Genomic DNA, 13183 nt, shown 5'->3' on the forward strand with positions numbered 1-13183 from the left:
TCACTTAATTTTCATAACAACTCTATGAGGTAAGCACTACTTCTATCCCGTTTTAAATAGGAAGAAAATGAGGTACAGAGAGGTTAAGATACCTGCCCAAGGCCACACAGCTAGTAAGTGGCAGAGCCAGGAGGGCAGTGGTGGCAATTAAACTGGAGAGTGCACAGCAAATGCTTGGCACAGCGCCTGGCCCACAGCGCACAATCCATGTGGTAGCTGTTATTACACTCGGAACCTTGGTATCCCTCCCTTTCTGAGAAGCTTGGTTTTCTCACCCTTGTGGCAGGAAGGCCCAGGCACTCGTTCGCTGGTTCAGTGTCAAACTGACCCAAGTTCCTGGTAAGGTTTCAGTCAGGTTATCCACTGTTACTGTGATTCCTGCAAGTCTGGTCTCACAGGGGGTGGCAAATCTTTCTCTGTAAAGGGCCAGATATTAATAAGTGAGGCTTCGTAGGCCATACAGTCACTGTCACATATCGGTCCTTTTTATGTGTGTGTTTTAATAATCCTTTATTGTTGGAAGTATTACATATGTCCCCCCCTTTAACCCCCTTCAGCCCGCCCCTGCCCTTGCCCCTACCCTTCCTTTTTAAAAAAATGGTCAACCCTTTAAATAATGTTAAACTATAGCTTATGGGCTATGGTTTTCCAACCCATTATCTCCAGGATTAATAGAGAAGCAGTAAGTCATGAAAAGGCTTTCATGTGGAGTAGATGGAGCTATCAGAATTTGCTAAACTGCCTAGGTTACACGTTCAGTTGCCAAGCAGTTTCATTGAATTAGTAGATGACTGAAACAGTGAAGAAACGCCAAAAGGTTTCCATAGGAGGGAAAGAAGGTAGGTAGGTAAATCCAGCCTATCTGAAGAGTCTTTTAAAACAGTAAATGATGAAGGGAAAAGAGAAAATACCCCAGAAAAATCATAGTGTTTTAGAAGCAGCACAGAACGTCACTCATGCCACAGATGTTCAGAATTATTTACTGGGCATCTCTATGAGCAGGCACTGTTCTCAGGGTTGTAATTTAGAGCTCAAAGGGACCTTAGAAATTATCTGGTCCAATCCCCTTACTTCATGTTTGAGGATTCCAAGGCCCAGAAACTTAAAATAACTTGGCTAGTTCCATTCAAAATTAAATGTATCAGGCTTTTTGCGTCCCTCAAAATTAGCATTTACTTATACTATTAAATGTTTGTTGAATCGAACTTAATAATGAGAACCTACTATTCTCTTGACCACCTCTTTAAACCATCTATTAAATCTGGCAAAATGATACAGTATAATTGTTTTTTAAATCTAAATCTACTGAAAATCTTTTTTTTTTTTTTTTTTTTTTTGCCGCATTTCTAACACTTTTGGTGCGTATGAAGTGGGCTGATAAGCATCAATCATTAGATGAACAAGTCACTGATTCACCTTTAATTTCTCCTTTCCTTTAAGGCTCCCATCACCTCCATGTCCTGCCATTTCTTTTGTTTGCACTGCCGCCACCTTCACTGCTCTCAGGTGCTGTCCTTCTGTTCTGCTCTTCCCACTCCATTTCCTATCTCTTTCCACATCTTTCTTCTTAAAATCAAGCTCAAGTCAGGTCACTGCCTCCAACCTCACCCCAGGGTTCTGAACAGTTTAACAAATCCTACTTTACTGTCAACTAACGTTCCAATGTTTAGCCCTGTTCCTTGACCCCAAACACACTTTCTCCCCAGTCTTACCATTATTTTCCTGTTTCCTCTGATGCTTTCTTCACGTTATTCCTGTGCTTCCCTAGATACGGCCCCGTGTGCAAGCCTTTGTGCAGGCCTCCCCCTGCATGGGAAGAGCTCTCATCCCTCACAACCTTCAGAAATGCCATTCGCCCTCAGTGTCCTCTGCTCCCCGACCCTGGCCCCAGTCCTACTTTTTTCTCCATTTCTCTGGCACGTGCTATTAGATCACTTGGGTAGATGACTTAGTTATTCTACTGAAAGCAAGCTATCCATTCTGCAAGTACAATAAGAAATAGTTTTAAGTTAAAACACCAAATTTATTGCATAATATTGAACTATATGCACACACATAGAAAATAAACATTTCATATAACTGTATATCTTCTTTTTAACCTTGTATTATAAAGACTGAAAAACTACCAATTTAGCAATTGGAATACGTTTTAAAAACAGAAAAACAAAATCAAAAATCTACAATCCTTCATTGAGATTTGATGCTATATCAAGGTTCATAAATACTTCATTTTATATAAATAAGTCTTTCTCTAGTGACTAGGAATTTAAAATCAGGTTCACATGGATTCTTTGACCATGTAGAATTTTCCTATCCCACACTGAAGAAGGTTGAACATGTCATTATGTTTGAGATACATATATTTGCTTTAAACGCAATCGTCCCCCCAATCCCACTGTAAACAAATATTTCAAATGCAATAAACAAAAGTTCCATAATAAAGAACATCCTTAAGTCTTAGCAATCAGGGAAGAGGAAACAAATCTGAGTAGAAATTTTGCAATTTAAATAGGAATAAAAAAATAGACTGCAGGCATCCATTAGGAGAGGAGAGGAAGGGAGCATTAAGTCAGGTAACAGGATGGGAAAAAGTGAAAGAAAAAGTAGGTAGGGAAAGGAAAAGACAGGAGGGAGGAAATAGACCAGGGGTGGGCAAACTTTTTGACTCGAGGGCCACAATGGGTTCTTAAACTGGACCGGAGGGCCGGAACAAAAGCATGGATGGAGTGTTTGTGTGAACTAATATAAATTCAAAGTAAAGGAGCGGAGGGGAGAGCAAGAGAACCCTCCGCTCTTTTGGCTCCGCGGGCCGGATAGAACAGCCAAACGGGCCGGATCTGGCCTGCGGGCCGTAGTTTGCCCACGGCTGAAATAGACAGTGGTAGAGGACAGAACAAGAAATTCATTATTTTTACTTTTCTTGGAGAAGATACTCAAAAAATTTAATGAAACTTGCTCCAAAAGCGAGATAAGGGAAGGGGTTGGGTCTTATCACCTCACCTTACTGTCAAAAGGAATTTGGCTGAGCAACAAAATAAATTAAGCTCTGCTGCCACTCTAAGCTACTCTGCACATCTTTAAGGAGGTCCAGGAACAGGGAAAGCCATGACAAGACTGCTAATCCCTCAAGAATTTTTTTTTTTTAAAGCAAAATGTGTTCATAAAGGCTCCCTTGAATTCTCAAGAGTTCAGCCAAGTAATGGACCCGCATTCAGTTAGTTGGAATTGGGAATTTCTGAAGTAGTCCTTTCCTCCTAGTCCTTAGAATAGGGCTGCAACAAGCCAGGGCGAGGAGACAGTCTGCGTGCGCAGGTAAGAAAGGACAGATCAGTCAAAATCATTCGTGCAAAGGAATGAGAAGTTCAGAGAAGGAAGAGGAAGTGCTCTAAGGAAAGTCAGGGCTGAGAGAGACACTTGGGAAATGAGAATTTAAGAACCACTGCCATTTCATCCAGCAGAGTGCAACATATTCACAAGTGCAAGGAGCACTCAGTAATTTGGTTTAAAAACAAAAACACCTCTTATACAACAGCCAATTTTTCACCCCATCCCCAACCCCTGATTTTTTCAAGAAGGTTGCTTACTGCATACAACCCCAGAAACACATCAACCAGGTTCAGGATTCAAAAGTCCCAACACACTTATGCAATAAAAAAATAGAACTCACTCCCCATGATTTTCTGTATAGGCCTCAATGTGGACACTGAGGAAGGAAGGGGAATCGGGGCAAGCCGGGGGCCTCAGGCCAAACTGAACCCCTCGTAGTTGTCCAAGGCCTGGGTCAGCCGTGCACTCAGGATCTCTTTGCTGCTGTATTTGGGGAGATCAAGAAGGTTATAGCAAGTGTGGGCCACAGGCAAGTACTCCTCCCCGCTGGCTGTGGACTGGATGACAATCTGCAGGCTCGCCATGCCGTAGATGGGGATCCGATCGCTGCCTGTCAGGAACACTGCGGAGGAAGGCAATTGGCATTACTAGCTCGGCCAATAGGGAGCTGCTCTCAGCCGTCCTCCCAGGAACAGAGAGGAAAGCGCGACACCCTGTGGCTCGTGTGAGAAGTACCACTACTTTTATGTGCCAATACGTATATCATTAATATTAATAAATGCTCATTCACATAAAGTAAAAGAAATGACCTTTCAAATTCTCTTTTTTGGTTTTCTATGAGTAAGAATTCTATGCTATTCATTGGCTAATTTCTGACCTTGATTATACATTGACACAAAGATTTCAACTATTTTTAAAAGGCTACGTTTGTTCACGTAAACTAGAGTTCATGTTCCTTTCCACATGTATTATCCTTCTCCAGGGTCACCCAGGTAGTCAGAGAGGACTGTATGTTATATCATTCCATTTACTTGGATGTCCAGAATAGGCACCTCCAAAGACAGGAAACAGATGGGTGAGGTGGAGGGATAGGAGGAAATGGGGGATGATTGCTAATGAGCAAGGGTTCCTTCTTGCAGTGATGAACATGTTCTAAAATGAATCGTTTCACAACCCAGTGAATACACTAAAGAACCATTGAATTGTATGCTTTAAATGGGTGAATTGTATGGTATGTGAATTATACCACGATTGTAAAGCTAATATAAATCACACCTCCCAAGTTACAAAGGCAATAGACACTTTGTAATATTTTCAAAAGGCTAGACAGATACGGCAAATTAATCCAAACAATTAGATTTCATCAACATGATCCTTAAAGGAATCACTAATGTAAGAAAAGTGTTTTCAGAGCAACAACTAGGAATTAATATATTGTGCCTGAGATATCAAGACAAAAGTATAAACATTTATTAACTGTTTACCACTTGAAAGAGAATTTTACTTGTGGAGTATATCCTACTCCACACCCAAAACTAATATCTAACGAATACCATATTGAGAATCCTGATACTTACAGAGAAACTTCTTCTTCTTTTCCAGGGGAAACTCATGAAATGTTTCCCAAAATAGTTTCACAGTGGGATGTGTGGCTGAGTAATCTCCCTTGTAGATGGCAGTCTGCCCCAAAAGACAAAAAGGGAAAACTGTATCTTCTAGATGAGAAGATTGTAGTGGACACTGTATATGCCACTTGCATTTAGGAGTAGGAAATAACCTCTAAGATGCAGGAGGCCTCCGAACCCTACACTTGGGAGAAGACCGGGGGGCTCTGGGCACACCTCCCCCAGGCCTCTGTTGCTTCCTTGGAGGGAAAAATATGCTTACCTCTTCCAGCTCCTCCCAGTTGTAGTTGCTGTTCCCCACCATCATGGCTCTTAGTTCTGACGGCTGGAAGAGCTCAAGCACTTTGCCACCACACACCTTGAGGAAGCCACTGGAAAACGCTGTGTACCATTCATGAACTGAGATTTGGAAGATGTAATTCACGTAAGCATCCACAAATTCCTGCCTGCCAGAAAACCAAAGAAACAGCACATGTTAGCCCAAAGCCTTGTAGAATGTATCCAGTTCCCCTTTTACACTGAGGAGGAGAGTGATGAAAATGGAATAGCGTTAAATTCTCAGACCAGGAGGCTCCTCAGGCATTGGGTAGGTCAGTGTCCAGCCCCAGGGTTCCACCAGTGTCAGGTGCTCTGGTGGTAGGACGGGAGGATCTCGGCCGTGCGGGTGGAACCACACTACTAACTTTGTTTTGCCTGAGGCACTCACTCCAGTTTTCATCTTGTTTATGGTCCTGCTTAAAATTTATTTTAGAAAAAAAAAAAGACTTTTTCTGCTAAAAGAAAAAAGTCTAGGATAATGGTTCTGGGCTCCTTCCCCTCTTCAGAAACAAATAAAGCTAAACTGTCTGATATTTGTATCCTCACATATCTTAAAAGGTAGTGTCGTAACTCCTTTTTTTCCTTCACAGACATATATAAAATGCCTCCAGAAATTTCTCTTCTCACTTTCATTATATACAAGTAGCTCACAGATGAGATCATAACTCCTTTCTATAAATCTCTTAACCACCTCTGGAAAAAACTGTCATACAGTGGCTCTATCTCACTAATAATAATCAGTCAAACGAAAAGACAACAGTGAATTCCCATTTCACCCACTGGACTGGCATAAGTTGAAAAGACAGAGAATACCATGTTAGGGGTAAAGATGTAGGGAAATGGGAACCTCACAACAGCTAGTGGGAAGATAAAGATGAAATGACAATGGGAATAACATGGAAATAAACAAAAATCGAGACAAGCCAAGGCAATTTATTCACAAGTTGCTATAGCAAAGGAGTCAGCCACTATCATTTATGTTTCGGCAGAGACTCAAAAACAGGCGGGAAAAAGCTTCAGAGTGGAAAAAGGGGAAGGCTTCATTCAGCTGTGCCCTGGCTGGAGGCTGCTGGCATGGGGAAGCTGGGGTGGCTAACGAGAAGCGAGCATCCTATGTGATCGGTCAGAGATGCATGTTTTGCTTTTTCTTTGTTTTGGGGAAGGGGGGGTGTTAAGGTGTAATAATCAATATTTAACATTAGTTTCAGATATACAACATAATGATTCCATAATAATTCTAGTTAATATACATTGCCATACATAGTTACAAATTGTTTCTCCCCTTGGGATAAGAAATTTTTAAGATCTACTCTCTTAGCGAAGTTTTAAATATGTGTATTTTGCTTTTTTTCTGACTGGTCCTAAGTTGGAAGAAGCTGTCAAGTGCTGGCCATTTGGGGCTGACTGTTTCAGGAGGTACTGAGAGAGACGGCAAGCTGGCTGCTTATTGCAGACAAGGGCTGGTCTCCTGAGTAGGCAATTGCAGGTGCGAGTTCTTTTTTTATAGTCTGGCCATTGTCTGTGTGCATACTTAGTCTCTCACTAGTGAGAATGTAAACTGTGAAACGAGACCTCTAAACACCTAGGAGGAAAAGTTGCCAATAGCTCAAAGAATTGAAAACATAAACATCCTCTGACCCAGGTGGATGACACAAAAAGATTCTCACATGCATGCACAAGAAGACGAGTACTGGGATGTGGTTTGTTTTTAAATTAAATTGATTGGGGTGACATTGGTCAATATGATCATACAGGTTTCAGGTGTGGGTTTCTATGTTACAAGATCTGTATGTCGCTGTGTGCTCACCACTCAAAGTCAAATCTTCTGTCACAATTTATTAGGACCCCCTTCTCCCCCACCCCCTTCCTCTGGCAGTAGCGTGGTTTTTTTGGTCTTTTGTTTTTAAATATGTTTTTATTCATTTCAGAGAGGGAGAGAGGGAGAAACAACAGTAAGAATCACTGATCGGCTGCCTCCTGCACGCCCCCATCTAGGGATGAAGCCTGCAACCCCAATCAAAGCCGACTCCACGAGAAAGCCAAGCTAAGCTACAAGGCAGACCCACACCGACCATAGGGAGATGCAGGCCAAGAACAAGACAACATACTGACAGATGTAGGGATTTAAGTGGGATTGAGAAGCGAACTGCGGGGACAGGGTAGCCAGGTGACGGGATCTGACGTCAGTTTTGCCGCCGGGGAGATGACAGACTAGCATAGCAACAGGAGGCAGCTGTCGCAGAACGCAAGGGGGGAGGGGGAACGACCATCAGCTGCCGCCGGGAGCCAGCCCAGGACCCGCGCTGTAAGGGCCGGCGGGGTTGCGGCCACAGGAGGACCAGGCGGCAAGGGCGGCTGCGTGCCGCGGAGGAGTGATGGCCAAGGGCGGTGCGGAGCAGCCCGAGACCCCGGCAAAGAACGCGCCAAGGCCTAAAAATGACTTTCTGGAGAGCCTGCCTAACTCGGTGAAATGCCGAGTCCTGGCCCTCAAAAACCTGCAGAAGCGCTGCGATAAGATAGAGGCCAAATTTGATAAGGAATTTCAGGCTCTGGAAAAAAAGTATAACGAAATCTTCAAGCCCGTACTCGCCAAGATCCAAGAGCTCGCTGGTGAGATGGAGGGCTATGCATGGCCCTTGGAGGGTGATGCGGCAAACGAGGAGGAGGAGGAGGAGAAGGAGGAGGAGGAGGAGGGAGCGGAGGAGTCTGTGGCTGCCAAAAATGAGGGTCCCAACCCTGCAGTGCCGCATGACGCCAAGGAATAGGCGGGGGCACAGATGGAAGACGAGAATGACGACTAAGGAAATCCTGATTTTTTTTCTTTTGAATATTGGTGAACTTGGAAAGGCTCAGGTTTGGGACCAAAATACAATATGAATCAATTCTGACATTCCTAAAAATATATTAAATTGAAGCAATCTGGTCCTGACCAGCCCGTTTCAAATTTGATTTTCATTTTGAACCCAATAAATAATTCAAAAGGTGTTGGAGAAAACGAGTTAAATTAAAAATTACTTTTTTCATGATCTCTTTTGTGAGGGCGGGAACTAAGGGCTTGTTGAGGGTGTCAAGGAGATGTGAAGAAACACTTGGAAAGCCAGTCATCACACTGCTCATCACACTATACATGGGACACCCAAGCCAAGACTGAACAGCCCTCAGAGCTCAAGTCTCCGATTTCTTCAGTCCTGAAATTTTCCACTGCAGAAAAAGCAGAATCCAAGAAAACAACTCTTCCACAAGACCTTGCTTTTGTAACCCAGACCTCAGCTTTACCCGTCAGAGAAGAGGGACGGAACCCAGGAAGCCTGTGCTGGAGATCCATGACAGTACTGCTAATGAGGCCTGGAAACTGCCACCTCACATTTTAAAGACTGTTCTGAATGTCTGAATTCAGGGAAATAAATCGTTCTGAGAAGGAGAGTGTATAACCTGTATGATACTGCCAACATGTGTTCATTATTTGCAGTCTCATGTTTGTGTTTTCTTGATAATGTCTATTTAGAACGGTATAAAAAATGTTTTAAGTATTAAATCCTCTACCTAGCATTTCAGAAATATTAACTTGAAGAAATGCAGAACGTAGCAAATTCTATAAAGCATGTGCATATAGTGTTAACATAGTTTGATCCTTGTGAAATCTTTTTGTCATGTAGCTTTTATTTTTTTATATTTTTATTGATTTCAGAGAGGAAGGGAGAGGGAGAGATAGAAATATCAATGATGAGAGAGAATCATTGATCGGTTGCCTCCTGCATGTCCCCTACTGGGGATTGAGCCCGCAACCCAGGCACGTGCCCTTGACCAGAATCGAACCCGGGACCCTTCAGTCCGCAGGCCAATGCTCTATCTACTGAGCCAAACCAGCTAGGGCTGTCATGTAGCTTTTAAAATGTAGCTTTTAGAACTCTTCAATGAAGCTGATGTTTGGGAAAATATACATACTTGAAGAACCAATCTAAATGTGTGTCCCCACCCTCAGCTCAAAAGTAGAAAAGTTCGTTTGCTTATATTAGCTGTGCCTTCATTATTTTGTATGTAAATGTGACATATGTGACATATGAAATATAAAATGGTGCAAAATCAAATTTTACTGCTTGAGGATAGAGTACATTCAGTTAAGGATTTTTACGAAGGACACATTTAATGTAAAGACTCTTAGCTTCTTTTGTGGGTTTTGAATTGTGTGTGTCTCAGTGATCTATAAAAATACATAAGCATAAAGTTGTTTACCACTGTGGTGTTAATAAAACAGTATTATCAAACAAAAAAAGGACTTGGTACTCTGAATGCCTGCAATCAAATCCCAGCTCTGAGTCCTTTTAGCAATGAGCTTTGGGCAATTCATTTAATGTGTTCATTTTCTTCTCATCTATAAAAGAGGATAGTAATACTCCCCCTCTTCATGGTTATTATGAACAACAATGAGTTAATACATACAAAACCCATAGGCCAGTGTCTGAAAGTACTCAAGATATATCAGTTATTATTATATAAAAGACAGAGACATGATTAGAAATTCAATCCTCATTCTCTCCCCAGTTACAAAAGGAGAGGAAATGAACACCATTATATTCTTAAGTTTATGATTCCTTATTGTTAGAAAACAGGGTAGTCTTTAATACAGAAACACAGGAAACTCAATACAATTTTGGTTTCAATATAAAATCAGGTTTTGACTGCTTCCCAAAAAGGATAAAAGTCTGTGACATCTATCTATATATATAAAACCCTAATATGCAAATAGACCAAACAGCGGAACAACCGAACAACTGGTCTCTATGATGTGCACTGACCACCAAGGGGCGCACGCGAAACCTGGCGGGCATCGACAGCAGAGCACGGAACATGGTGGGCATTGGCAGCAGCGGGATGGTGGAGCAGGCAAGTGGGGCGCCAGATCAAGGCGGGGTGCCAGTCACTGCCATCGGGGCGAACCTCTGGTGGTTACTGAAAATTCTTTGCTCTCACACGCCCCGGTCCCGCCCGGCGCTCACACCTGATGCCGGTGCTGGCCCCTCTTGCACCCGCTGCCAGCGCCGGAGCTGCCACTAGCACCTGCTGCCGTCAGCGGGTGCAAGCGGGGGCTGCCAGGCCCTGATCGCCCCTCAGGGCTTCTCCACCTCCCCCTGCTCCTGAGGGGCTATCAGGGCCGGCAGCCGCCTCTCGCACCCACAGCTGGCACCCGGCGCCGGTCCTGATCACTCGGCGCCATCAGTGGGTGCGAGCAGTGGCTGCTGGCCCCAATCACCTGAGGGCTTCTCCACCACCCCCTGCTCCTGAGGGGCAATCGGGGCAGCAGTTGCCACTCACACCCACTGTCGGCGCCAGCCCTGCTTGCACCCGCTGCTGGTGCCATCCCCAATCGCTCTGCACTGTTAGCGGGTGTGAGCAGCGGCAGCAGGAGCGGGGCTGCAGGCAGACAGGGGACCAGGGGCTGCGGTGGGAGGGGCTGAGTGGGGGCACAGAGGATGGGCTGAGACCTGCCCGTTTGCTCACCGCAGCCTCATGGCCCACAGTTCCTTTCAAGGTGCACAAATTCGTGCACTGGGCCCCTAGTGAATATATAAAAAAGGTATTTCAACTTTACATTTGGGCATTCTGAATGAAGTAAAACTAATTTAAAGCCTTACAAAAAAGTTTAAAACTCAAGATGCATTTTCTTCCATTTCCCATAAAGGTTAAAATTACAGGGAAGTAAAATTTGACTGCTTTACCTTAGGGAATGGGAGGCAGCTCTGACCTGTTACTAATGGCAATAGTTGAGTAAAACCTTAAGGCAATATTAATCTTCTTTAGGGCCAGGCCAAGCGAGGGGGCGGGGGTAGTGTGTGTGTGTATGTGTGTAGGTCTGATCAGTTACCAGATAAATATACAAAAATCAATAACTATTTCTAGGCACTAATCTCAAAATATATAGAAAAGGCTCTTTTTCACAATAGAATAAGAAATCAAAATAATTATAAAAACCTCTAATAAAAATATGTATAACCTATATGAAAAGAAAAAAACAGAATGGGCCTTTTTGTTATTGTTAATCCTCACCTGAGAATATTTTTTCCATGGCTTTTTAGAAGTGTGGAAAGGAGGGGGAAGAGATACAGGGAGAGACACATTGATTGGTTGCCTCCTGCACGCACTCTGACCTGGGCTGGGGATCAAGCCCACAACCTAGGTACGTGCCTTGACCAGAATCAAACGCATGACGCTTCAGTCCTCTAACCACTGAGCAAAACCAGCTAGGATCAGAACAGGCCTTAGGATGGTAAGATTAAATATCACGGAAGTGTCCATTCTTCCCAAATTAACTTTTAATTTATCACACTTCAAATGAAAACCCAAACTAGATCTGCAAATTAATATAAAATTACCTGAATGTTCACCTGTAAGAACAGCTAAGAAAACTAGTAATATGGATACAATTCAGATTTTACCTTAGAATACAAATTCAAACAAATTTTTAATTGAGTAAAATACATTAGGTATTTTATCAGTTACTAGAGAGGGAAAGAAAGATTTGACAACACAAAAATTAATAAATTATGAAGATTTGAAAACAACACATTTTCAAAAGCAAACAATGAACCGGGAATAAAATCTGCAATAAATATGGCTGGCAAAGGGTTTAACAGTCTTAATATAATAGAGTTCATACGAATCAAAGGAAAATCATTTTGTCTCAGTCTCGAATGCATAAAGAACATCAGCAAACTACTTTAGAAAGGGGAAATACTGCAACCCTGTCTGGGGCAGAAAAACATGTCCTACAGGAGAGCACTAAGCGGAGACGGGCTCTGGTGAGTCGGGTACACGGGCTCCCGGCTGCGTGCTCTGGGCAGCGATCTTTCTTCCACTTACAGGACCTTAGCTGTGGGGTTTTCTAACTACCAGTCATGGGTACGGCTGGCCACCTTCCCCAGGACACAGGCATGTTTATAATCCCCTTTACACAGGCAGCAATTTCCACCACTCCCTGACTGGGCTGATCTTACCCTCCGTTTCCTGCAGTGCTTATTTGATAGTTCCTCAGAAAGCCATAAAACATGCATGAGAGCATCTAGCAGGATACCCTCCTTTGAAGGCAGGTCAAACACCACCATGTATCAACCATTTTTAATCCATTATAGGCCCAAGTTAGTAAGCAACGTGCAAAGTAACTGGCAGAAAGGAAGGCAGCGTGCATTACACACTGAACTCGGGCGCTACCAGAATGCTGCGGAGAACTGGAGCATGCCGACGCGCACTGCCTAACGGGGCACAGCCGCTCTCCCTGCCTGAGAGTTTACACTCAATGTGTGCACAGCTGCATTTGCTCGTGCACACACGTGGGCACTTTTTTCTTATTGAGGTAAAAATTCACAAAAGGTAATTAACTGTTTTAAATGAACTATTCCGAGGCATTCGTACATTCACAATGTTGTATAATCATCACTTCTATCTAATTCACTTTTTTCACACAAAAATATTTTAGAGGTAAATATCAATAAAGTGGATGAGTGCTGTGTAAATATGTAAAGTCACCTCTATATAGAAGTAATATAAAATTTTACAAATGATATCAAATTTCTTAATAAAAGTAAGTTGTTTTTTTTTTAGAAAATAATCAGAGCTTGTAAGGATTAGGTGAAATGGGTACTCGCATATACTAATGATAACGAATAAGCTGATATAATTCATTAGAAAAATTAATTTAGCAAAGATACCGATCAACAGATTCAAAATGATATATCCTAATTCAATTTCACCCTTGGGACCTAATCATTAAAAAGCAAAATGAAAGGCAAAAAAAAAACCCCACAAACTTTTATACACAAAAGATGTTTGATAGTCTTACTAAAATGAAGGAACGAAAAAGGTCTGTTATATAAGGCCTTTATTATATGTTGAGGCATGATCCCTCTATTCCCACTTTG

At 42.7% G+C, this 13183-nt stretch overlaps 2 protein-coding genes across 3 annotated transcripts in view; one reads left to right on the forward strand and one right to left on the reverse strand.

Annotated features, from left to right (window-relative positions):
• Window positions 1-1344: 1344 nt before the first annotated feature.
• Window positions 1345-13183, reverse strand: part of HERC3 (HECT and RLD domain containing E3 ubiquitin protein ligase 3) — a 92518-nt gene continuing 80679 nt past the window's right edge. For both annotated transcript variants that reach the window (XM_080681010.1, XM_080681009.1), the window contains 3 exons: window positions 5215-5398; window positions 4905-5007; window positions 1345-3949 (listed from right to left, as the gene is read on the reverse strand). In XM_080681010.1, coding sequence (XP_080537136.1) covers window positions 3741-3949; window positions 4905-5007; window positions 5215-5398 — 496 coding nt within the window. In that variant the 3' untranslated portion in view covers window positions 1345-3740. The remainder of the gene's footprint in view (window positions 3950-4904; window positions 5008-5214; window positions 5399-13183) is intronic.
• Window positions 7286-9530, forward strand: NAP1L5 (nucleosome assembly protein 1 like 5). The gene has a single exon (XM_080681253.1). It carries the CDS (start codon window positions 7646-7648, stop codon window positions 8033-8035), a length of 390 nt encoding a protein of 129 aa, XP_080537379.1. The 5' UTR covers window positions 7286-7645; the 3' UTR covers window positions 8036-9530.

The sequence above is a fragment of the Plecotus auritus genome (assembly GCF_963455305.1).
Source record: "Plecotus auritus genome assembly, chromosome: 1".
Classification (NCBI taxonomy): Eukaryota; Metazoa; Chordata; class Mammalia; order Chiroptera; family Vespertilionidae; genus Plecotus; species Plecotus auritus.

What these genes read in the sequence shown, in the direction of transcription:
- NAP1L5 (XM_080681253.1), top strand. Translation starts at nt 7,646, where the DNA reads ATGGCCAAGGGCGGTGCGGAGCAGCCCGAGACCCCGGCAAAGAACGCG.